Source organism: Sapajus apella, unplaced genomic scaffold, assembly GCF_009761245.1.
Source record: "Sapajus apella isolate SASKATOON/1434 unplaced genomic scaffold, GSC_monkey_1.0 scaffold12, whole genome shotgun sequence".
In the NCBI taxonomy this organism is placed as follows: Eukaryota; Metazoa; Chordata; class Mammalia; order Primates; family Cebidae; genus Sapajus; species Sapajus apella.
In genome coordinates, this window is record NW_022436952.1 from 37,077,297 (window position 1) to 37,105,037 (window position 27,741).

Sequence of the window (27,741 nt, forward strand, 5' to 3'; positions counted from 1 at the left end):
ACTTTATTTAAAAACAGGATGCCAACATGAGACGTAGTATGCCAACACCTCACCTAGATGATATAAACACAATGGCAAGGCAAGCAGCAGATGGAATAGAGGGAGAGAAGGCAACCAGAAGGTAGCTAGAATGTGCCATCGTACTTATATTGAAGGCAGTGGGTGATACAAAGATACTTACAACAACAACAAAATAAACCAAACATATAAATCTAAGCATAGACTGGTTTGGGATAATGACCAAAATTTTAACTAAAATACAATAAAATGTTTAAATTTCAAACAATGACTAGAAAATTCAATCTATTAAATGAGAGAGAAAAAAAGATGACAAACTCTGGGATTGGATTTTTAAAAGATCTAGAAATAGGAGGTCTATAAAAAACAGCCTAAATACAAAAGGATACAAAAATGCTGAAAACAGGCCAGGTACAGTAGCTCACGCCTATAATCCCAGCACTTTGAGAACGTTAGCAGGTAGATCACTTGACGTCAGGAGTTTGAGACCAGCCTGGTCAACATGGCAAAACTCCCATCTCTACTAAAAAATACAAAAATTAGCAGTGTGTGGTGGCGCATACCTGTAATCCCAGCTACTCAGCAGAAATAAGGCATGAGAATCACTTGAACCTGGGAAGCGGAGGTTGCAGTGAGCTGAGATCATGCCACTGTACTTCAGCTTGGGCAACAGAGCAAGGCTCTGTTTCAAAAAAAAAAAAAAAAAATGCTGAAAATAAATGAGTGGGGAAAAATACAAAAGGCAATTATTAATCAAAAGCTTGATAGTAATTATAAAACCAGAAAAAAATAAAATTAAAGACAGAAACATATGTAAAGAACAAAGTAGGGTGCTAGAAACTGAAGAACAGATCAAGAAGAAATAGCAATCATCAACATTTATACTTTTAACAATGTATCTTTCAAGTAAATACAGCAACACCAAGACAACTCATTGGTGAAAGAAAAGTCTATTCAATAAATGGTGCTGGTACAACTTAAAACGGACTTAATCTAAATGCTTACATTTAGCTAAAATTATAAAACTCATAGAAGAAAACACATAAGTAAATCTTTGTGACCTTGAATTAGACACATGACAAAATTTGTGTAGCTAAAACCAAAAGTCCAAATGATTAAAAAAAAAAAAAATTAAGGTAATTTTTTTGATGAAATTGGGTAAGGGCACAGTTTCATTCATTTGCATATGCCTTGGGCCCTCACCTTACCCCCTTTGCAAAAAATAACTTAAAATGGAGTTAATCTAAATGCTTACACTCAGCTATAATTATAAAACTCATAGAAGAAAACATGTTAAGTAAATCTTTGTGACCTTGAATTAGATGACAAAATTTGTGTAGCTAAAACCAAAAGTGCAAATGATTAAAAAAAAAATTATTAGGCCAGGCATGGTGGCTCAGGTCTATAATCCCAGCACTTTTGGAGGCCGAGGCAGGCACATCATGAGGTCAGGAGTTCTAGACCAGCCTGTCCAACATGGCGAAACCCCATCTCAACTAAAAATACAAAAATTAGCCAGGGACAGTGGTGTGCACCTATAGTCCCAGCTTCTCAGGAGGCTGAGGCAGGAGAATCGCTTGAACCTAGGAGGCAGAGGCTGTGGTGAGCCAAGATCGCATCACTGCACCTAGGCAACAGAGATTCCATTTAAAAAAAAAAAAAATTCTTTAAAATCTCATCAAAATGGGGCCAGGCGCAGTGGCTCACACCTGTAATCCCAGCACTTTGGGAGGCCAAGCTGGGTGGATCACCTGAGGCTGGGCATTTGGGACCACCCTGACCAACATGGAAGAAACTCCGTCTCTACTAAAAACACAAAATTAGCCAGGTACTGTTGTGGGCTCAGTAATCTCAGCTAGTCGGGACGGTGGCTGAGACAGGAGAATCAATTGAACCCAGGAGGCAGAGCTTTCGGCAAGCCGAGATGGCACCATTGCACTCCAGCCTGGGCAACAAGAGCAAAATTCTGTCTCAAAAAACAAAGCAAAACAAAAAACCCTCACCAAAATAAATAGTCTTTTCAAAAGCCATCAAGAAAGTTACAACCCACAAAATGGGAAAAAATACAGTTGACTCTTGAAAAACACAGGTTTGAACTGCACAGGTACACCTATATGTAGATTTTTTTAAAGTAAAAGTTACACCCAGCGTGCCTGCCTCACCTTTCATCTCCTCCACCTCTTCTGTCTCTGTCATTAGAAACACTAAGACCAATCCCTCCTTCTTTTCCTCAGCCAGCTCAATGTGAAGACGATGATGAAGAGGAAGATCTTTATGATGATCCACTTATACTTAATGAATAGGAAATATATATCTTCCTTATGATTTTCCTAATAACATTTTCTTTTCTCTAGCTTAACTGTAGGAATACAGTATATAATACATATAAAAATGTTAACTATCATGAGGCTTCTGGTCAACAATAGGTTACTGTAGTTAAGTTTTGGGGTAGTCAAAAGTTTTTAACTGCACAGGTGTTGGCATCTCTAACCCCTGTATTGTTCAAGGATCAATTGTATTTGCAATCATATATGTTGTGGAACTGCAGCCCATAAAGAATTCCTACAATTCAACAATAAAGACAAACTAAAAAATGGACAAAAGAGTTGAACATTTTTTCAAAGAAGAAATACAAATTTATTTCAAAGAAGATACACAAATGGCCAAAAAACACATGAAAAGGTGCTCAACATCATTAGCCACTGGGGAAAAGCATCAAAACCACAATGAAATACCATTTCATACCCAACAGGATGACTAAAATAAGAGTCACAAATGCTAATAAGGATATGGAAATGGCCAAGTGCAGTGGCTCACACCTATAATCAAGACCAGCCTGGCCAACATGGCAAAACTCCATCTCTACTAAAAATACAAAAATTAGCCGGGCATGGTGGCAGGTGCCTATAATCCTAGCTACTCTACTCCAGGGGCTGAGGCAAAATAATCGACTGAACCTGGGAGGTGGAGGTTGCAGTGAGCCAAGATTGTCCAGCTTGGGTGACAGAACAAGACTCAGTCTCTCAAACAAACAAACAAAGCAAAAAAACACCAGAATGTGGAAAAACTAGAGCTCTCGTACCCTGCTGGTGGATTTGTAAAATGGTACAGCCACTTTGGAAAACATTCTAGCAATTTCTCAAAAGGTTAAATGTAGTCACCATACTACATAGTAATTCCACTCATAGGTATGCACTCAAGATAAGTGAAACATATATCCACACAAAAATTTGTACACCAGTGTTCACAGTAGCCTTACTCATGAGTAATAATCAGAAAGTAAAAACAACAAATATGACATGTATATCCATATAATGGAATATTATTCAGCCATAAAAAGGAATGAAGTACTGATATATGCTATACTAGAATTAATGACATGTCTTCCAATTATTGCTTAATCAACCAATAAAAGAAAAACTCCGTAAGTTTGTTCCAGTTAGAAACACAAACTTATTTTCAAAAGGAGCATCATTACCCATGCTGGTAACAACTAGCACACTTATAATGAACAGTCAAAGGTCTTATAATCTTTTCTACACAGGCCAAATTTTAATGAAAAACACTTGGTAATGTATTTTTTTCAAAAGACAAGCAATAGTTTGGCACCTAATATATAATCACAATGACCAAGTCAGGTGTGCAGTGCCCCTAGTACAGACTTTATTAGAGTTCAGTTATAAATACACAATCTCTTGACACTAAAGATGTAGTTCTTGCAGATAAAGCCCAAAGGCAGGAAATGAATCTCCTTCCAAATGCTGCTTCTTATCTTTAAAGTAACCTCAAATTATTACTAAACTAATAAAGTAATTTTGTTTCAGAAAGCGATCTGATCTATTTTATTTTCAGCTTTTGATAAATTCAAGAGTGAGATGAGGGATTATTGCTTTCTGTCTGACAACACACACTGAAATACAACATGAAAATAAAGGAAAAACTTTTTTTTAATGACTTTTATGGTAAAGATGGAATAGGCAATATCAAAGCCTGTCAGTATATGGAAGGGGATGTGTATTGTTTTTGGAGAAACAGAAAGCTAATTTTGTTATTTAACCTCATAAATTTGGAAGTAAAACATTTATTATCTTCTAATTAGAAATTATCAGTTAAACAGGTTGAGTAAAAAGAGTGCAATGAGACTGTACACAAACCAAATAAAACAATAACTCAAAAATGTAATTATGGACACTACTGCCTTATTTATGGAATTTTTCTGATAAAATGGTACATAGTCAATGACCACAAATCCAAATTGGTGATCAAGATTCTATTAAAAGGTCACAAAAAAGCCGGGCTACCAAATATGACTGTCAAACACAAAGTAGGATGGAGACAGCACAGGAAACTTTCAGATCACTAATGATTAATAATAATTACTGTGCAGATTTAATTATTGCAGCAATATAGTCACCACTTACTGGACTTCTGTGTCATGCACTATACTAAACACTTAATATAACACTATTACTAATACTTAGGTCAGGTGAGGTCTCAGCACTTTAGAAGACTGAAGTGGAAGGATCATTTGAGGACATGAGTTCCAAACCAGCCTGAGCAGCACAGCAAGACTTCATTTCTACAGAAATTTTTTAAAAATTAGCCAGGTGTGGTGGTGCATGCCTATATTCCCAACTACTCTGGAGACTGAGGTGGGAGAATCACTTAAGTGCAGGAGTTTGAGGCCACAATGAGCTATAACAGAGCCACTGCACTACTTTCTAGGCAACAAAGCAAGGACACCCCAACTCTGTCTCTAAAAAATATATATATATACATTTTTTAAAAAGTAATGAGTCTTTACCTATCCAACATAGTTTCAAAATATACAAACATAAAAATTTTTTCAAAAGAGAGATAATTAAAACACTATAACCATAGTGGAAAACTATCATGCCACACTCATAAAAAACACCCCGCAGACCAGTGAGAAAGGATATAGATGTGAGTAACAGAATTAAGGTTGGACAAGAGATACAAACTCAAATTGCTTGCAAAGTACGGAGGTAGAGCCTCGTGTAATACAGTAGGGAGTGGAAGAAACTACAGCTAATGAAGGAAAGCCCCACCTAAAGATATTCACATCTTTTTATTTTTTTGAGACAGTCTCACTCTGTTGCCCAGGCTGGAGTGCACTGGCATGACCTCGGCTCACTGCAACATCCACCTCCTGGGCTCAAGTGATCCTCCCAACTCAGCTTTCCAAGTAGCGGGGACTACAAGTGCGGGCCACCATGTCCAGCTAATTCTTTGCATTTTTAGTAGAGATGGGGTTTTGCCATATTGCCCAGGCTGGTCTTGAACTCTTGGGCTTAATCAATATGCCCACTTTGGCCTCCCTCAGTGCTGAGACTACCAGCGTGAGCCACTGTGCCTGGTGGATATTCACATTTTTAAAGTTATAAAAATTGTCACGACAACCAATTTGCTTGTGACTAATTATTAAACAAAGCAAAAATACACAAATAGATATTGAAATGTACCTATGTATGTAAATGCATATAGTACTTTAAAGAAAACAGGAAAACATTCATTTCAAACATACATAGATTGTCACAAAATGTGACCATGTATTAAGATACTAAGAAAATGTCAAAAACTTAAAAAAAAGAAGTCACATGGGCCATAGACATGTTTATGGACAAAATGCATTAGGATCAACAGCAAAAAGTGGAAGAAAAAGGTCAAATATTTGAAAATTAGAAGCATAATTATAAATTTGCTGTATTAAAAACAGAGAATCAAAACAAAAATTACAAATTATGCTTAAAAAATACACAATGTGGTCACTAATAAAAGCCTGTGTATGGCACGAACTCAAGGCAGCACTGAAGAAAAATTTACAGCTATTAATAAAGTTCTTAGAAAAAAATTAATTGAAGAGTTTAAAAGAGAATAAACTAATATCAAAGAAAAGTTATACGAAGATAATAAAGACAAAAGAAAAAATAAAATAGAAAACTAAAAGACAGTGGACAATCAATAATCAAAAAGCTGATTCTAGCCAGGTGTGGTGGCTCAGGCCTATAATACCTTCGGGAGGCCAAAGCAGGAAAACTGCTGGAGCCCAGGAATTTAAGACCAGCCTGAGCAACATAGCAAGAACTCATCTCTACAAAACAAACTTTTTAAAAACTTAGCCAGACGTGGTATCACATTCCTATAACCTCAGCTACTCAGGAGGGTGAGGTGGGAGAATTACATGAACCCAGGAGGTCATGGCTGCAATGAGCTGTGATCGTCCCACTGCACTCCAGCCTGGGCAACACAGTGAGACCCTAGCTGAAAAAGTAAAATCTGAATAATTAAAAAAAAATAAGAAACTGAAATAGTGAAGGACCAATTCCAAATATAGTACCTTGCATTTTAACAAAATTTCTGTTAACTGTCCTAGAACAGAGGTTCACAAATATTTTGGTCTCTTTCATACTCTCTAAAATTATTGAGGGCCCCAACAGTTTTTATTTATACAGATGGGTTTAGCTGTCAATATTTACCATAGTAGAAATTAAAAGAAAAAATTTTAAGTTATTAATTCACTATAAATAACTATTTAGTTATTTTAGTTATATTATTTAGCTATGAAAACTAGTTTCAAAAAAATTAGAAAAGTGGAAGTATTTTGTATTTTTCCAAATCTGTTAATAAATGACTGCTGGATTCTCATATGTGCTCTATGTTCAATTATAATATCACATGTAAGCAGCCTCTGGAAAACACCAAATACTTGTGAGACTAGGAAAATAAAAAGCAAATAATCTCTTAGTATCCTTGTGAAAAAGTTTTGTTTTTGCACGTATCATAAGTAACTCCCAAGGGTTACCCCCATTTCACACCTGGAAAGCCACTGTTCTAGAGGAAAAAAAAGGGGGAAAGCAAAATCAACAGCAGACTAGAACAGCACAAGAAAACTATAGGCCAGTGTGAGTTAATAACAAACACAGTGTACACAAAAATTTTGTGTCAAAATGGATTAAAGACCTAAACATAAGGGCTAAAACTACTTTGAACGAAAATGGAAAAGCTTCATGAAACTAAATCTAGTAATGATTTCCCAGATACGACACGAAAAGCAGAGGCAACAAAACAATAAACTGGATCAGCATAACTAAAAACTTGTGCAACAGAGTGAAAAGGCAACCCACGGAAAGGAGAAAATATTTGCATATCATATATCTGGAAAGGGATTGATATCCAAAATACATATAGAACTCCTACAACAACAACAAAACCTGATTAAAAAATGGCCAAAGACTGGAGATACCACTTCACACCCCTTAGGATAGCTGTTATCAAATTAAAACAGTCATCAAGTGTGAAGGGATGTAGAGAAATTGAAACCCTTGTGTATTGCTAGAATGTAAAATGATACAGCCACTGTAGCGGCTCCTCAAGACTGAAACAGTCCTCAAAAAATTAAACACAGAATTACCATATGATCCAACAATTACCCCACCACCCCACAAGTACACAGGTTGGCTCTCCTTATCTGTGGGTTCCACATATGTGGATCCAACCAACCATGGTTTGAAAATATTTGGAAAAAAAAAAAAACTGTGCCTGTACTGAAGATGTACAGGCTTTTTTCCCTTATTGATCCCTAAACAATAGAGTATAACTATTTACACAGCATTTACATTGTATTAGGTATTACAAGTAATCCAGAGATGATTGAAAGTATATGGGAGAACATGCACTGGTTATGTGCGAATACTATGCCATTTTATATCAGGGATTTGGGCATCCATAGATTTTCATATCCATGGAAGGACCTCAAACCAGTCCCCCAAGGGCACAAAGAAATAGCTTTACAGTCAATAGAACTGAAGGCAGGAAATGAAACGGAGATTTGTATACCCCTGTTCATAGCAGCATTATTCACAATAGCCAAAAAGTCCAGGCATGGATGAACAAACAAAATGTGATACACATATAGAATGGAGAAGGAAATTCTGCCACATGCTAACTATGGACGAACCCTATGGACATTATGCTAAGTGAAATAAGTCAGTCACAAAAAGACAATACTATATGATTCCACATATATGAGGTATCTGAAATGGTCAAATTTATAGACAGAAAGTAGAAAGGTGGTTGCTAGGGGCTGGACAGGGCATGGGAGAAGGGGAGTTATTGTTTACAGCTTCAGTTTGGGAAGATAAAAAAGTTCTCAAAACGGATCATGGGGATCATGGTAATAGTTGAACAACAGTGTGACTGCATTTAATGCTACTGAACTACACACTTAAAAATGCTTAAATGGTAAATTTTATGTTGTGTATATTTTACAATTTAAAAAAGAGCAAATAAAATCCAGTTGCACATATAAAAGAATAATACACCAAGGCTAAGCACAGTTTACCCCAGTATTTTAAAGAGTAGTTTCACTTTTCAAAAAGGAAAATTTATCAATATAATTCACAATAGTAACAGATGCTGAAAAAAGAGCTGATAAAATTCAATATCTAATTAAAATGTTTAGTAACTAAAGTTATTGGTCAATTTTGATAACTGATCCTATGTTAACAAACACCAGCAAAATCTCAAAACTTACAATATAAAGGTTTACTACTTCTTGCTCATGCTACATGTCCACCATGGATGGCTGTGGCTCCTCACTGTCTTCATTCTAGGACCAAAGCTGAAGGCACAGTCCCTATATGTAACATGTTGTTCATATGGCAGACGGGGGGAAAAGCAATGACTTAATCAGGGAATGACTCCCGAAGTTTTGCTCAGATACAGCATCCATCATTTCCACTGGCTAAAGCAAGTCTCATGGTTAAACCTGGTATCAGGAAGGTAGGAAGTATATTCTCTCACAGGGAGGGGCACCTGATAGGATGACTCTAGAGACAGATTCAGTAGAGAGGATTGCCCAACAGTTGTAAACAGGATTTGGGAATGACAAATCTATAATACAGGGACACTCACTTAATTTGAAAAAGGGCATTTACCATGAACCTGGTGTGAATAGCATACTTAATGGTGAAACATTAAAAATATTTTTGTAAGGTCAGAAACAAGAAAAGGACGCCTGTTATTACCACTATATTTCAACAATATTCTTGAGGTTCTACCCAATGCAATTAGACCAAACAAAAAATCAATATTAAAATTATTTTCAAGTTAATATGATTACCTGCCCAGAAAATCCAAAGGGATTTTAACCTATTATTACAGTACGAGTTTAGCAAGGTGCTCAGATACTATATCCACATACAAAAAAAACTCTTAGATATATACATAAAATATGACATGTACAAATGTGTGTGTGTATATAAATATTACTGCTGTGTATCACAATAAATACTTAGAAAATGTAGTAACTTTAAAAGATCCCAATCAACCATGAGTTATTAAGTCAATTAGCTATGTAATCTCAGGCAAGTTATTTAAACTTTCTGCCTGTTTCCTCAACTATAAAATGAGAATAATGACATCTTATTTCACTGATTCTAAAACACAGATTCTTCATATTTTAATCTCTCAGAAATCAGTAACTTCTTAAAAAAAATGCTGTCACCCAGGAAGCAATAATGATGTTCTGTCTGAAAACATTTCATTGACACTTTCTGGTAACACCAAGAAACCATCAATATCAAAGCATCTTAGATTTGATAAAATATGGTAAACCAAATAACATATGATTACATTAGATAATTCATATCAAACACGTAGTGCTATGCCTAACATATACAAAGTGCTCAATAAATTTTAGCTTTTCTTAGTTTTTGTCCTATCATATAGCAAAAGATTATAATGTTAGAGTAATTGAAATAATATAGTATTGAAGCAGAATAGGAGAAAGGAATCAACGAAAAAGAATAGCCCGAAGAAACAAACCTACACATTTACGTGAATTTAATATATAATAAATGGGCCATTTTATGTCTGTGGGGAAAGCACAGACTAGTAGTTCTCAATCCTATCATACCCAATACTCTTTTTGTTTTTTGTTCTAATTTTGAGATGGAGTCTTGCTCTGTTCCCCAGGCTGGAGTGCAGTGACACAATCTCGACTCACTGCAACCTCTGCCTCCCAGGTTCAAGCAATTCTCCTGCCTCAGCCTCCTGAGTTGCTGGGACTATAGATGTGCACCAACACACCCATGTAATTTCTGTATTTTTAGTAGAGACCGGGTTTTGCAATGTTGGCCAGGCTGGTCTTGAACTCCTGATCTCAGGTGATCCGTCTGCCCTGGCCTCCCAAAGTGGTAGGTCTACAGGCATGAGCCACCGCACCCAGCCTAATACTCATTTTATGTGAAGTATTTGTTAATCCTTCTTACTATTTACAGAAATAAAATGCATAGATGATATAAATCTACATGTAATTTTTAAAAATTGTGTATGTAGTTATTTCTAGTTCAGCTCTGGATATACATACACATACTTACAGAACCAAAGAGAACAAAAAGAATGAAATTTATGATAGAATAATATATATTTAAGTATGTAAATGCATAACACTAGGAGACAGTTCAGTTGTTGAATGTTTCTACCTTTATACAGTCAAGATAATCACCAGCAATGAATGCTACAGATACAAATGCCCACTGCACAACTGATGACTCAAATGCCACAAGTGACACTGGTGACAGTGACCTGGTTTTCTTAAATTGTGAACTCTTGGTAAAATTCTGAACAAAATGTAGTAGTCTCTAAATCTATAAGGTAGTCAAATTAGTGGAAAATTTACCAAGGAAAAAAAAAATTTTTTTTTTTGAGATGGAGTCTCGCTGTGTGGCCCAGGCTGGAGTACAGTGGCACGATTTCGACTCACTGCAACCACTGCCTCCCAGGTTCAAGCGATTCTCCTGCCTCAGCTTCCCAAGGAGCTGGGATTACAAGTGCCCACCACCATGCTCAACTAATTTTTTGTATTTTTAGTAGAGACTAAAAATACAAAATGTTGTATTTTTGTATTTTTACCATGTTGGCCAGGCTGGTCTTAAACTCCTGACCTCAAATGATCCATCCACCTCAGTCTCCCAAAGTGCTGGGATTACAGGCAAGAGCCACTATGCCTGGCTGAAAATACTTTTTAAAAAGTATTTTTAAATTTCTTTAAAAAAATTTTAATAAAACATACAAAGTATACTTTGTGGTTATATGTAAAAAAGAACTTGGCTCATAAAATTATACGCAGGACTGGGCACTCACACCTGTAATCCCAACACTCTGGGAGGCCAAGACCCAGGAGGTCAAGGCTGCTATGAGCTGTGATCATGCCACAGCACTCCAGCCTGGGTGACAGAGTGAGACCGTCTCAAAACAAAAACAAAAAATACAAACATTAGCCAGGCATGGTGGTGTGCACTTGTAGTCCCAGCTACTTGGGAGGATGAGGTGGGAGGACTACTTGAGCCTGGGACATCAAGGATACAGTGAGCCATGATCACAATAATAAAATAAACAGTTGTTAATCTATAGGCATGTTGAGAGGGATTTCACCTATATGAATCGGAGCATGAGATGCAGAGTATCTACCACCCCTGGTCCTCATCAAAAACTGGTGCCAACAACATCCGGATTATCCTTAATAATTGTGATAAGCGGCCAGGCATGGTGGCTCACACCTATAGTCCCAGCACTTTGAGAGGCTGAAGCCGGCGGATCACTTAAGCCCCAGGAGTTTGAGACCAGCCTGGGCCAACATGGTGAAACCCTGTCTCTACAAAAAAATACAAAAATTAGCTGGGTGTGGTGGCATGTGCCTATAGTCCCAGCTACTCAGTAGGCTGAAATGGGAGGACTGCTTAAGTCCGGGACGCAGAAGTTGCAGTGAGCTGAGACTGCACCACTGCACTGCGGCCTGGGAAACAAGAGTAAGACCCTGTCTCAAAAAAGTAAGTATAAATAAATACAATAATTGTGATAAGCAAAAGCCACTCCACGAATTTTTGAGTGTCCTCTTGAAAGTGGCAACATACACATTAAAACCCCTTGGAACAGACTGTTCAAAAAAAAAAAAAAATTATCTGGACAATGGGATACTCATTTTGTTGAAAATTAAATATAGTGTCATCTCCTCAAAATATTCCTAGGTCACTGGAAGGCAAAGTTGTGTGACTTCACATGATAAAAAGCACATCTGAACACAACTTCTATTTGTGTTCCCTTTCCAAATAATAAACAACATTGACCTTCTGAAGTCAATCTGATCTTTGTCAGTCCCCTACTAATCATTTTTATATTGTTTCTGAAATCGGAAATTCCATTATGAACAAACTAACTCTCAGAAGGAGTATGTTACATTGTTTAAAAGCATGGACTTGGGGCTGGGAGTGGTGGCTCACACCTGTAATCCCAACACTTTGGAAGGCGGAGGCAGGCAGATCATTCGAGGTCAGGAGTTCAAGATGAGCTTGATCTACATATAGTGAAACCCGTCTCTACTAAAGTACAAAACTTAGCTGGGTGTGGTAATGGGCACCTGTAAGCCCAGTAATAGGAGGTTGAGGCAGGAGAATTGCTTGAACCCAGGAGGCAGAGCTGCAGTGAGCCAAGATCGTGCCACTGAACTTCAGCCTGGGCAACAGAGCAAGACTCCCTCTCAATTAAAAAAACAAACAAACAAACAAAAAACCATGGACTTGAATCAGACCTGGGATCAAAATTTAGCTCTATTTTCTAAGTACTCTGTGTGTGCTATGGACCAATTAACTTCTTGACACCCTATCTTCCTTAGCTGTAAAATCTCTCATTTTTCCTTAGCTGCTTCTCCTTTAGCTGAAACCTGCACAAATCATCACTACTCTAAAACAACAAAAACAAAAATTACATCGACTATACCACTGGAGGTATTCCTCGTTTTATTGTGCTTCACAGACACTACGTTTTATTACAAATTGAAGATATGTGGCAACCCAGCACTAAGTAAGTCTATCAGTGCCATTTTTCCAACAGCATGTGTTCACTGCATGTCACTGTGTCACATTTTGGTAATTCTCACAATATTTCAAACATTTTCATTATCACGTTATGATGATCTATAATCAATGATCTTTGGTGTTATATCTGTTTTGGGAACACCTGTATCATGCCCACATAAAATGGATAACTTAACTGATAAATGTTGTGTGTGTTCTGACTGCTCTACCAACCAGTGTTCTCCTCTCTCCCCTACCTCAGGCCTTCCCATTCCCTGAGACACAACAATACTGAAATCAGGTCAACTAATAACCCTACAATGGCCTTTAAAGTAGCAGGTTTCTTACTTTAAATCAAAAGCTGGAAATAATTAAGCTTATTGAGGAAGGCATGCTGAAAGGCAAGACTGGCTGAAAGCTAGGCTTCTTGCAGCCAAACAGCCAAGTTGTAAATGCAAACGAAAAGTTAATGAAGGAAATTAAAAGTCCTACTCCAGCGAACACATGAATGATAAAAAGGCAAACAGCTTTATTGCATGCCTGTAGTCCCAGCTACTCAGGAGACTGAGATGGGAGGATCACTTGAGCCCAGGAGTTCTAGGTTGTAGTGCGTTATGTTGATCAGGTGTCCGCACTAAGTTTGGCATCAATATGGTGGCCTCCCGGGAACGGGGGACCACCAGGTTGCCTAAGGAGGGGTGAACTGACCCAGGTCAGAAACAGAGCAGGTCAAACCTCCTGTGCTGATCAGTAATGGGATCGCACCTGTGAATAGCCACTGCACTCCAGCCTAGGCAACATAGCAAGACCTCATCTCTTTAAAAAAAAAAAAAAAAAAAAAAAAAAAAATTCTGAATGCTTTCTTGGCTTTTTTTCCTTTTATTTTATCTATAACAAATTGGTATGCTTTTTCACTAAATGTTATTTTGTGATGAACTTAATAGCTGTAGTATTACACACACTTTTATTACTCACGCTTTCACTGTTAAAAGCTGGCCTGGTCTTAAGTTCTTGTGATCGTAAAGAGCCCCAAGATAAATGCTTTTGAATACCTACAAATATTTTATATCAATTTCTGACAATTCCAAGACAAAATTTTAGAAAGGAAAATACTGGCAAGGCTTCTGTCTCCTGACTGACAACACTGGGTAAAAAATGCTCAACTTTTAAAACATTTATACTCATTTTTGGAATTGCTTTTCAGAGGAGGTGCATCTGCTTCCAAAAATGTGCATCAATTTATAATAACAAAAACTTGAGTGCCATTTCACAAAAATCTTCCCATTTCATATTTAAAAAGTATTTGGCTAATATGATCGTAAAAAATGGTAGCTTACTATTGTCCTACATTTACATTTCTTAAATATTAAAATTGAATTTTTTAAACGTTCACTAGATATTTCTATTTTTTTCTACATTTGTTTCTAAATGTGTTTTCCTCTTTTTTCTCCTAGGGCTTTAGTGTTTCCCTTATAATTTCTATAAATTCTTAACCTATAAAAGGACTTGGCTTCCAAGTAATTTTTTATACATATACAAACCAAGTTCACAGCCAGGTGCAGTGGCTCACACCTGTAATCCCAACACTTTGGGAGGCCATAGTGGGTGGATCATTTGAGCCCAGGAGTTCAAGAGAAGCCTGGTCAACGTAGTGAGGCTCTGTCTCTACAAAAAAATAAATTTAAATTAAAAAATTAGCCAGGCATGGTGGTACCTGTGGTCCCAGCTACTTGGGAGGCTGAGGAGTGCTTTGGCCTGGGAAACTGAGGCTGCCATGAGCTGTGACTGCACGACTATACTCCAGCCCAGGTGAAAGAGCAAGATCCTATCTCAAAAGAAAGAAAGAAAAAAAAAAGTAATGTAAATTAAATAAAATTTAAAACTAAGTTCATTAATTTTAGCTAGCTAAACTTAACACTCTCTTTTTAAGTGGTTAAAAAGTTTGTCTCTCTATCCAAAAGCAACAACTAGGCCAGTTACAGTAGTTCACACCTACAATCCCTACACTTTGGGAAGCTGAGGCAGGAGGATCACTTGAGGCCAGGAGCTTGAGACCAGCCTGGGCAACACAGAGAGACTCTGTCTCTACAAAAAATAAACAAATTAGCTGGACATGGTGGCATATGCTTGTGGTACCAGCTACTAGACAGCTGAAGTGAGAGGATCACCTGAGTCCAGAAGGTTGAGGTTGCAGTGAGCCCTGATGATAGCACTACACTGCTGCCTGAGCAGCAGAGCAAACCTTGTCTCCAAAAAAAAGCATAACAATTTTCAGGCTGTATATATGATATCTCTTAACAGCACACAAATTATGTTACAAAAGTAGATCTCACAATATATTATTGTTTAGAAACAAACATTTCAATTGACAACATTAAAAGGAAAATTCATTATACTCTGCAAAATAGGCAGGCATTTATCACAGATAAACACCTAAAAAGGAGTTCAATGTTTAATCTGTCATGCAACATCTAACCATTTTGGTCACTTACAACACTCGTGAAATATTTATTACAAATACTTTCCAGAACAATCATATAGACCGGTGGTCAAGAAGTTATAAGCTATGGGTCAAATACAGCCTACCTCCATTTTTATAAATATAATTTTATTAAAACATTTATTACTCATGCTCATAATTTACGTATTGCCTAATGTGGCTGCTTTCACACTGAGACTGAAGTTATACAGTTGCCCTGCAAGGCCTGAGACATTTACTACCTGGCTCTTTACAACACAGACAACTAAACACCTGAATAAATAATCTTACTGATTTTTAGAAGCTAGCCTAGGCCAGGCATGGTGGCTCATGCTTGTAATCCTAGCACTTTAGGAGACCAAGATGGGCATTTCGCTTTGAGCTCAGGAGTTTTGAGACCTGCCTGGGCAACATGGCGAAACACCATCTCTACAAAAAAAAAAAAATACAAAAATGAGCCACGCATGATGTCTCACACCGGTGGTCCCAGCTACTCAGGAGGCCGAAGCTAAAAGATCACTCAAGCTGGGAAGCTCAACCTGGCAAGCAGAGGTTGCAGTGAGCTGAAATCACACCACTGCACTCTAGCCTGGGCAACAGAGCAAGACTCTCTTTCAAAAAATAAAAACAAATCTAGGCTAAATGGCCAGGTCCTAACTCATAGAGCTCATATTCTATCTAGTACAGTGACAATGTGTATATGTAAACAACTTAAAATGCAAGATTTTAAAAGCTAACTGTTATAAGAAAGGTAAAGAGTGTCAGAAAAAGGAAGAGATTCTTTCCAGTGAGGAAAATCAAAGAAGGTATTCTGAAAGAAGTAGCTTTTGCACTGGGTTTTGAAGAATGGCTGTAATTTGGACATTTTAAAAAAAAGTGGGGAGAAGACTTCCAGTGTAAAGAAAAGCAGAAATGTGAAAATCTGCGAGCACGACAGTGTACTGTGTGTGGACAAACAGGAGAAAATGCTAATAAGCATAATAGGGGCAAAGCATAGAGAAGGTTTTCAAAGTCAACATTAGCAGTTTAGATTTTAAATACAATTATGTTCAGGACTAACTGAGCAACAGTGATTATAACGGTACTTTAGGAAGATCAATCTGGCAACAATAACTGAAACAATTTGAGAGGAGATAGGTAATAAGGAAATTAGCTACAAAACAATTAAAATAATCCAAGAGAGGCCAGGCGTGGTGGCTCACACCTGTAATCCCAGCAGTTTGGGAGGCCAAGGTGGGTGGATCATGAAGTCAGGAGATCAAGGCCATCCTGGCTAACAAGGTGAAATACCATCTCCACTAAAACTACAAAAAACTAGCCGGGCGTGGTGGTACATGCCTGTAGTCCTAGCTACTCAGGGGGCTGAGGCAGGAGAATCGCTTGAACCCAGGAGGCGGAGGTTACAGTGAGCCAAGATCACACCACTGTACTCCAGACTGGGTGAGACTCAGTCTCAAAAAAAAAATAATAATAATAATAATAATAATCCAAGAGAAAAGAATGAACATGGTGATAGACCAGAAAAGAGAGGATGGATTGGAAAAAAAAACAGATTAAATACATTACTATGACAGTAAAACCACTCATTTATGAATAGAGCGCATCATCAGAATATGCTTTCTCACTCATATGGTGTAAAAACTTTCACCCCCGTACTACCTCTCCCACCTTGAAAAAAAAATGGTAATTATTTCTAATATGTTCTGATAATCTAAAAAAGCGGATCTACTAGGCTGGGCGTGGTGGCTCACGCCTGCAATCCCAGCACTTTGGGAGGGAGGCAGGTGAGAATCCCTTGAGGCCAGGAGTTCAAGACCAGCCTGGCTAACATGGCTAAACCCCATTTCTACAAAAATGAAACCCTATTTCTACAAAAAATATCAGCCTGGTGGCATATGCCTGTGAGCTCAGCTACTTGGGAGGCTGAGGCACAAGAATTGCTTGAACCTGGGAGGTGACGGTTGCAGTGAACTGAGATCGTGCCACCGCACTTGAGCATGGGTGACAGAACCAGGCTCTGTCTCAAAAAAGATAATTAATGATAATTAATTATCTTATGCTTAAATGATAATTAAAACGGATGGACTACCACTTTCCCATTAAACTAACCCTGGATACAGGCACAAAATGAAACAATTCATGTGCTAGGACTCCCTCTGCTGGACCACTACAGAGAAAATCTGATCTTAAATTTCGGGATCTTAAATTTCGGGATCTTAAATGCTTTGGCTGAACTGATGAATAGGATAGATTGGCTTCACAGCAGCTCCTTTCCAGGTGTATCAAATACTCTACTCAGGAGAATAAGAAATTATCTTTCTTCTATACTTTCCACAGCACTAATAATTGTTGCTTAAATTGTTGACTAATTATGAAAGAGATTTTTGTAGTCAAATCTCACAAATTTTTTATCTTTTTTTTTTGAGACGGAGTCTTGCTGTCACCCAGGCTGGAGTGCAGTGGTGCAATCTCAGCTCACTGCAACTTCCACACCCAGGGTTCAAACGATTCTCCTGCCTCGGCCTCCTGACTAGCTGGGATAACAGGAGCCTGCCACCATGCCCAGCTAATTTTTGTATTTTTAGTACAGATGGGGTTTCACCATGTTGACCAGGCTGGTCTTGAACTCCTGACCTCAAGTGATCTGCCTGCCCCAGCCTCCCAAAGTGCTGAGATTACAGGACTGAGCCACTGTGCCCGGCCCAATCTCACAAATGTTTAAATATACTTAACTAAGAAACTTACTACTCAGTAAAAAAACAAGCTAGTATTAATCGGACTGATTTTTTTACAGCTAAGGAAATTTTTCTAAAGAATAGTTTTATATTCTTTTCACTAAGATGCAGCTCCCTTGTCCATTGGCTTTGACTGGGCTCCACCAATGTAAGGCAGAGACAGTATACTGGAAGGTAGGAGAATCTTTCTCTCTACCTAAGACTGAATCTCACAAATGTTTCTGCTCCTTCTAGTTAAGTCCAGTTGCCACCAGGTCACTCTGCTCCCCAGCCTCTAATACCCATCTCCTACTTGTAGCCCTCTATATATCACTGTTTGCTTCTTACTATTGCTAATCTCTGGACTGCCTCTTCATCCCCTTTTTGGCATCTCAAGTCTTCCATCATCTATGAAACCAATTCTCTGTATTAAAGTCCCACTACAGGAAGGAGGAAAAGAGGAAGAGCAGGAAGGAAGGAAAAAGCTACTGCAAAATGGCCCAGGCCTATCTTTGCTTACTGTAGTGTACCCACTGTCTAGCTACCACCAGCCTCATTTCCCAATGGAAAAGAAACAGCAGGAACATCAATAAACTCTCTAGATTACTTGTGTAAACCCATCCTTCTCAAACTGTGGTATACTGTGGTCATTTCATGTTGCTTTGTTTTTCTCTTTCTTTTAGAGACAGGATCTCCCTCTGTTGTCCAGGCTGGAGTGCAGGGGCACAATCCTAGCTCACTGCAGCCTCAAACCTGGGCTAAGGCAATTTTCCCCATCTCAGCTTTCTGAGTACCTAAGATTACCAGTGCATGCCACCACACTTTTTCTTTTCTAAAAAAAACAGAGACAGAGTCTCCCTGTTGCCCAGGCTTGACTTGAACTCCTAGCCTCAAGCGTTTCTCCCACCTCAGCCTCCCAAAGTGCTTGAGGGTGCAGGTATGAGTAACCATGCCTGGCCATGATGCTTTGTATTATACAGTATGCCAGTATGCTTTAATATGAAATGCAAAATAAGCATGTCCAATCTTACTGTTGTATCCATAGTAAGTGATTTTTATAATTATTTGTGTATTAAACCACAAGGGTGCTAGACAATTTAACGGCAAATGGATGACGGACGATTTAATGGTAAACAGTCTTCAACAAAATGTGCGGGACAACTGGATAATCACATGCAAAAGAATGAAGCTGAACCCCCGACCTCTTATTATTAAAAAAAAAAAAAAATTTCAAAATGTATGAAAGACCTAAACTTAAGGACTAAAACAACAAAATTCTTAGAAGAAAACAGTGTAAATCTTGTAACCTTGGATTAAGCAATGGTTTATTCAGTATGACACTAAAGCACTAGCAATAGCAGCAAAAAATGGACTTTCTCAAAGCAACTTTTGTGCTTCAAAAGATATTATGTGAAAAGACAACCCATAGAACAGGAGAATATACTTACAAACCACATATCTAATAAGATACTAAAGGAACTTTTACAATCCATAATGACAACCCAATTTAAAAAGAGGTAAAGCCGGGCATGGTGACTCACACCTGTAATCCCAGCACTTTGGGTGGCAGAGACGGGGATCACAAGGTCAGAATTTCGAGACCAGCCCAGCCAACATAGTGAAACCCCCTCTATACAAAAAATACAAGAATTACCCGGAAGTGGTGGCACACAACTGTAGTCCTAGCTACTCAGGAGGCTGAGGCAGAGTTTGCTGTGAGCTGAGTTCAAGCCACTGCACTCCAGCCTGGGCTACGGAGACTCCGTCTCAAAATAAACAAATTAATTAAGTTAAATTAAAAGAGATAAATGTGGCTGGGAACAGTGGGTTGCATCTGTAGTCCCAGCACTTTGGGAAGCTGAGGCGGGAGATCACTCGAGGCCAGGTGTTCAAGACCAGCCTGGCCTATAGTGAGACCCCATTTCAATTAAAAAAATTTTTAGGCCGGGCGCGGTGGCTCAAGCCTGTAATCCCAGCACTTTGGGAGGCCGAGGCGGGTGGATCACGAGGTCAAGAGATCGAGACCATCCTGGTCAACATGGTGAAACCCCGTCTCTACTAAAAATACAAAAAATCAGCTGGGCATGGTGGCGCATGCCTGTAGTCCCAGCTACTCAGGAGGCTGAGGCAGGAGAATTGCCTGAACCCAGGAGGCAGAGGTTGCGGTGAGCCGAGATCGCGCCATTGCACTCCAGCCTGGGTAACATGAGTGAAACTCCGTCTTCAAAAAAAAAAAAAAAAAAAAAATTTTTTTTAAAGAAAGGTATATGACATGAATATACATTTCTCCAAAAACCGAAAAATGTCCAACATCACTGGCCATAGGGAAGTGCAAATCAAGTCCACAATAAGATACCACTATATACCTTCTATATAGCTACAATAAAAAGTAAGTGTTGAAGACGATGTGGAAGTGTCAAAACCCTCATACACTGCAGACAGGAATGCAAAACAATGCAGCCACTTTGAAAACAATCTGGCAGCTCCTCAAAAAATAAAACAAGGCCAGGTGCGGTGGCTCACATCTGTCATCCTAGCACTTTGGGAGGCTGAGGCGGGCAAATCGCCTGAGGTCGGGAGTTCAAACTAGCCTGGCCAACAAGGTGAAACCCCATTTCTACTAAAAATACAAAATTAACCAGGCATGGTGGCACATGCCTGTAATCCCAGTTACTCAGGAGGCTGAGGGGAAAGAATTGCTTGAAACAGGGAGGCAGAGGTTGCAGTGGGCCAAGATCACACCATTGCACTCCAGCCTGGGTGACAAGAACAAAACTCCATCTCAAAAAATATATATAAATAAAACCAGAGTTATCAGAGGAACCAGAAATTCTATCCTAGGTATATATCCAACAGAAATGAAAACAGGTCCATACAGAAAACCTATACACAAATATTTATACCAGCATTATCTATAATTGCCAAAAATTGGGAAAAACCCAAATGCCTACCACTAATAAATAAATACCGTACATTCATACAATGGAATATTATTCAGTAATAAAAAAAGAGTACTGACACTACAACCTGAGAACATCATGCTAAGTGAAGGAAGTCAGACACAAAAGAAAGCCTATTGCATGATTCTATTTATATGAAATGTGCAGAACAGGCAAACCTATAGCAACAGAAAGATTAGTGGTTGCCAGGGTTTAGGGGTGAGGAAAATGGGGAGTGACTATAACAGGTACACAGTTTCTTTCTGGATGAGGAAAATGTTCTGAATAGTAGTGATGCCTGCACAACTCTGAAGAACCAGTGAACTGGGCCAGGCGCAGTGGCTCACGCCTATAATCCCAGCACTTTGGGAGGCCAAGGCAGGCGGATGACTTGAGTCAGGAGTTCAAGACCAGACTGGCCAACATGGTGAAACCCCATCTCTCCTAAAAAATACAAAAATTACCTGGGCATAATGGCTCGTGCCTGTAATCCAGCTACTTGGGAGGCTGAGGTAGGAGAACTGTTTGAACCAGAACCTGGGAGGCAGAGGTTGCAGTGAGCCAAGATCACACCACTGCACTCGAGTCTGGGCTACATAAGATCTTGCATAAGATCTTGCATAAGAACTCATCTCTTACCTTCCCACATATTCGATGTGGCTTCCAGTTCCTATTTATTTCTGTGGTATCTCTCATATTTTCCATTTATTCTCACTGACCTCAACCTAGGTTGATGTCTCTTACCTGAAAAAGCCTTCTAACAAGTATTTTGAACCTTATCATTCATTTCTCCCATTCTTTGCTTTACAATTCAAGAGTTATCTTCCCAAGATAAAAGTGTGATATCACTGAATTACTCAAAAACTACCTAAAAATATAAAGTTGAAATTTTATATGAAAAATTTAAGGTACTCCACAATCTGGCCCAATCCTGTTACAACCTCATTTGCAACATTTTTTCCTATACACCCTGTTCTCCAGCCACGTTATTCCACAAAAATGCCTTGTATTTGTATGCCATTCTGTATTTTTTTGCTGTTCTCTCCCAACTGAAATTATTTCCACCCCTATATTTTTTTTCTGAGACAGAGTTTTGCTCTTGTTGCCCAAGCTGGAATTCAATGGTGCAATCTTGGCTCATAGCAACCTCTGCCTCCCAGGTTCAAGCGATTCTCCTGTCTCAGCCTCCCAAGTAGCTGAGATTACAGGCATGCGCCACCATGCCCAGCTAATTTTGTATTTTTAGTAGAGACGGGGTTTCTCCATGTTGGTCAGGCTGGTCTCATACTCCTAACCTCAGGTGATCAGGCTGCCTGGGCCTCCCAAAGTGTTGGGATTACAAGCGTGAGCCACCACGCCTGGCCTCCACCTCTATTTTTGCCTACTGAAATCTAAACCAGCCTTGAAGGCTATTTAAATGCTTATTTCTGCCTTGATTTTCCTGCAATAAAGTGAATTATTTCATTCTCTACATTTCATTAACATTCTGTAGCTCTATTACTAAAACAAGGCAAGACAGAAGAAAGAAGAGTATAGGTTTGGGGACCAGAGAGGTCTGTGTTCAAATCCCAATCTTGCCACTTATTTTTCAGTCACATGGCCTTGAACAAATTACTACACCCGAGCTTCAATTTTCTGACATGTAAAATGAGAATAATAATACATCACAGAGTGATCTGGAAGATCAAATAAAGTTTAATGAGCACATAGGAATCCTCACTATCTTAGTTTCCTTTCCAAATTTCAGTCTGCTTTATATTCATGTTTACATGTCTGTCTTCCTCACTAAACTAGACACTGGTTGAAAGCAACACTATATACAGTCCCCCGAAAAACAGTTAAAAGGGTACCACATAATAAAAAGCACTTAAGCTACAGATGCAAAACTCATCAACTCTTAACCTATAGTAGATATTAAATATTAATGAAACAACATAATTAAAAAATCAAAATTTGTAATTAGTAACTTCCTCAATATTCTATTTGAAAATACTGTAGTTGGCTACACAGAAACGGAGATTTAACTAGTAACCTTGATTCATTTCTTATGGTCCATTATTCTAAAATTTTATGAAGAAATTTTTAAAAAATGGAAGAAAAACAAGTCACTGTTAAGGAGGAAAAATCCATTTTAAGAAAAATGTGATTCTACAACTACAAGATGGATCTGGCAATATACTGAGTGGAGTAAGTTAGATATAAAAGAGTACATACTGTATGATTTCTTTTATATGAAACTCTATAACAGGCAAAACTAATTTAGCAATAGAAATAAGATCACTTGTCTGGGGCAGCAAGTGGGGAGGTAGACTGACTCCAGGAGGGTATGGAAGACTGTTTGGGAGGGGAATGTTTAAATCTTGATTGGGGCATATACATTTCTCAAAAATCATCAACCTATATACTTAAAATCTGAGAATTTTATATGTAAATTACACCTCAATTTTTAAAAAGCGTGAGCCATACAGAGCCAATGTCTTCAAAACTAGCAAAGAAATACCAAATACGTTCAATTATCTACCCATGCTATTGTATAATAAAAACTGAAAAACAGCCAGGCGCAGCAGCTCATGCCTATAATCCCAGCACTTTGGGAGGTAAAGTGGGTGAATCACCTGAGGTCAGGAGTTGGAGACAAACCTTGCCAACATGGTGAAACCCTACCTCTACAAAAAATACAAAACATTAGCCAGGTGTGGTGGCAGGAATCCCAGCTACTCGGGAGGCTGAGGCAGGAGAATTGCTTGAACCCAGGAGACAGAGGTTCCAGTGAGCTGAGATTGCACCATTGCACTCCAGCCTGGGCAACAAGAACGAAACTCTGTCTCAAAAAAAAAAAACTGAAAAACAAGCTATTCTTCTGCCAGACCAAACAAAGTACCAGCTTAACTGATGCAAAGTTCTTTGTTTTAAGAAACATGCAGGGCGAAGTGACTCAGGCCTGTAATCTCAGCACTTTGGGAGGCCAAAGTCAGTGGATCACCTGAGGTCAGGAGTTCGAGACCAGCCTGGCCAACATGGTGAAATCCTGCTTCTACCAAAACTACCAAGAATTAGCCAGGTGTGGTGGTGCATGCCTATAATCCCGGCTATTCAGCAAGCTGAGGCAGGAGAATCACTTGAACCCTCGACACAGAAATTGCAGTGAGCTGAGTTTACACTGCTATACTTCAACCTGGGTGACAGAGGGAGAGTGCATCTCAAAAAAAGAAAAAAAAAAAAAAGTGGGGGCTGGGTGTGGTGGCTCATGCCTGTAATCCCAGCACTTTGGGAGGCCAAAGCCGATGAATCACCTGAGGACAGATTCAAGACCAGCCTGGCCAATATGGTGAAACTCCGTCTTTACTAAAAATACAAAAAATTAGCCAGGTGTGGTGGCAGGTGCTACTGGAGAGACTGAAGCAGGAGACTCACTTGAACCTAGGAGGCAGAGGTTGCAGTGAGCCAAGATTGTGCCACTGCACTCCAGCCTAGGTAACAAGAGAGAAATTTGGAAGAAAGAAAAAAAAGAAACTAAAAGAAAAAAGAAAGATTAAAACATGGAGTATTAGAAAAGCACACATTTGCTGGGCACGGTGGCTCACTCCTATAATCCCAGACTTTTGGGAGGCTGAGGTGGGCAGATCACCTGAGGTCAGGAATTCGAGACCGGTCTGGCCAAAAATTAGCCAGGCATGATGGCAGATGCCTGTAATCCCAGCTACTCTGGAGGCTGAGACAGAATTGCTTGAACCTGGGAGGCTGAGGTTGCAGTGAGTCAAGAATGCAACACTACACTCCAGCCTGGGCAACTGAGCAAGACTCCACCTCAAAAAAAAAAAAAAAGCACATATTTGGGGTTGTTTCTGATACATAACTGTGGGTTTCACAGAAAAACACTGCTTCAGCTGGGCGCAGTGGCTCACGCCTGTAATCTTAGCACTTTGGGAGGCTGAGGTGGGTGGATCACCTGAGGTCAGGAGTTCAAAACCAGCCTGGCCATCATGGTGAAACCCCATCTTAAAAAAAAGAAACGGCCGGGCGCGGTGGCTCAAGCCTGTAATCCCAGCACTTTGGGAGGCCGAGGCGGGTGGATCACGAGGCCAAGAGATCAAGACCATCCTGGTCAACATGGTGAAACCCCGTCTCTACTAAAAATACAAAAAATTAGCTGGGCATGGTGGCGCGTGCCTGTAGTCCCAGCTGCTCAGGAGGCTGAGGCAGGAGAATTGCCTGAACCCAGGAGGCGGAGGTTGCGGTGAGCCGAGATCGCGCCATTGCACTCCAGCCTGGGTAACAAGAGCGAAACTCCGTCTCAAAAAAAAAAAAAAGAAAAAAAGAAAAACACTGTTTTGGATGCTAAAATAGAAAATTTTTATATTAGATGTTATTAAAGTACTATCAAGGTTAACTATTCACTACAGTGATTATAACTGAGAAATTACATTTAGCAGACACTGAATTTAAAAAAAGTAGTGTCATTAGGAACTGTTAAATAGTGATCTTAGATCATGGTTAACAAATTAAAAACTGCTTTGCTAAAAATCTGTAGGAAATTGGTGACATCTTACTAACTCATAACTACGGATCTTTACATTGACAATTTTGTTAAATCAATTTCAGTAGTCTGAAAAGACTGTTTGTTTAAAGGTAAAGTTTACAGCTTTTAGAGGAAAAAAAATCTTTAAAAAAATCAGTGGAGCTGCTTTCTTTAAACATTCCTTTCGATAATTCTGTAAATTATACTTCACTGTATTGACAAATAAAGGCAAAGATATCAGTCACAAGTTCAATTTTTAAAAAATTTACATTTCCAACAATGCACGAGTAAAACAGGTTTCCTTACCTCATCATCATCATCAGAATCATTCCCAAACACTGAAGGTTTTTGCAAAACAGGGTGCAACTGCTGTGTTTTCTTTGGCAAAATAAGCCCATACCTGCATATTTTTTTTTGAAAGAAATTAAACCGTTATGTTTAAATGTTAACAAATAACACATCTACTATCTCTTCCACATGAAGCTACCAAATCAAAACATATCATAAGCTTTATGAACACATTAACAGACTGCTTCTGCTTCTCAGTGATCTCAAAATTCTAACATGCCATAGGGTTCTATAATTATTACTCTAAGTGATCATTTATGGACAGAGGCCAAACTCAAATACCATTTTTATCAAAGAAGAGAGATAAATAAAAAGTTCAGAAATGTTTTAAGATGGCGAAGTGACAGTAACATTTAAAAAAAAATGTGTAGAGGAAAGCTTAGTTCATGTCCACTAAAGATTTTTAAATACTTTAAATTATCCTTGTGGTCTAACAAGTCAAGAAAATGGCTATTTTTTTTTTTCCCCTACTGTGTACTTAAACAGTTTCTAAGAACTGACTGGATAGTGTAACTCACGAAAATTTTTAAAAGATTAACTGAGAACCCCAAGTAGCCACAGAGGCAAGTTCGCCTTACACTTTATTAAGATCACGTGCTTAGCCTCGGGGCAGCTGAGAGAACCATCCCATCAGATTCAACTTCTTTAGTTTCTCACGTTTTGGCCTTTAAGATGCGGAGATCACAGGAGGCCGCATCAAAATAAGGGTTACACATCAAAGGTAAAACTTTCAAGTACGTACAGTATTTGTCTCTTTTGCGGCAACGTATACCCCCATTTCCTACATGCCTACCCTTTTTCTGTGGCTTCTCAGAACAATATTCCTAAAACGAGAAGGAAGGGCGGGAATCAGGACTTGAGCTTCTGCCAAGGAGAACAAGGCCCTCTAAGGAAGCCAGGAACTGCCTCTCTTCACACTGCCCCTGAGAGCATCCAAGCGGGGAGAAACTCAAGCGCGGGGTAGGAAGCAAGACTGAGGGGCCTCAGACCGAGCTTTTGGAAAATAGAAAAGTCTCGCTCTCTGCCCCTCAGCCTAACTTCCTTTATTTCCTCACAAGTTTCTCCCTCAAACTTCGGGCTTCCATCCTGGAAAATGTACGGGGGAGGGGAGTCTATGTTCCTCAGGACTTCTCGTTTTTTCCCGTCTCTACCCCTGACGACACAGCCCCTTCACTTCCAGCGCATTTAAAACTCCTTGGCCAAAGACACAGTCGCCGTAGTTTCTCATCCCCCAGCCTGACCCTAACTCCCGGATCACTCACTGCCTGCCCGGAATCGCCATCTTGCTCCCGTGTCCGCTGAACGTGGCCGACGCCGCCGTGACGCTAACGCCGACGACGTCACATAAACTCTCGCGCGGTTTTAGGTGGCCCGGATCCTGCTTATCGGTTGGATCGGTAGTTTGAGTCACTTCAACGCTACGGGGAATCGGATCCTGCGGCCTCTGTTTTGTTTCTGAGCCCACTGTCTGCCTTAAAATCTGTAGGAGAAAGGAGTGACAACGTTCTAGGCCAGTTGTTTGCAGAGTGTGACTCTGGGACCAGCGGCATCAGCATCACGGGAAATATTGTTAAAATGGCAAATTCTCGGGCTCCACCCCAAACCTGCCGAATCAGAAACTTTGGAGTGGGGCAAGCTATCTGAATTTTAACCAGCGGGTAATTCTGATACTCAAGAACCGCTGCCTTGGTTATTGATATCCGCCCCCCGCCCCCTTTTCCAAGTGTTCAGTTTAACTGGTTCAGGATAATTAGGTGAAAAATGAAAATCCATATGTTAATAATACCTTGCGTAGGACCAAAATTAATAATACTGTTCACGGTGCCACTGGGTAGAGGAATCAAGATCA

The 27,741-nt window shown here is 39.2% G+C and overlaps 1 protein-coding gene across 7 annotated transcripts in view; it reads right to left on the reverse strand.

The window, feature by feature from the left end:
- Positions 1-27,657, reverse strand: part of NSRP1 (nuclear speckle splicing regulatory protein 1) — a 52,202-nt gene extending 24,545 nt beyond the window's left edge. Inside the window, exons 1-3 of one of the 7 annotated variants that reach the window (XM_032279324.1) lie at positions 27,155-27,207; positions 26,635-26,716; positions 25,851-25,944 (exon numbers count right to left, since the gene is read on the reverse strand). Coding sequence is in view for 1 of the 7 variants with exons in the window: in XM_032279321.1 (XP_032135212.1) it covers positions 25,851-25,944; positions 27,155-27,174 (114 nt within the window). In the remaining 6 variants the exon portion in view is untranslated. Of the gene's footprint in view, positions 1-4,495; positions 4,513-25,850; positions 25,945-26,634 lie in introns of those variants that run through there. The other 6 variants (XM_032279325.1, XM_032279321.1, XM_032279323.1 and 3 more) reach the window with 6 other exon arrangements.
- Between the last annotated feature and the right edge of the window lie 84 nt (positions 27,658-27,741).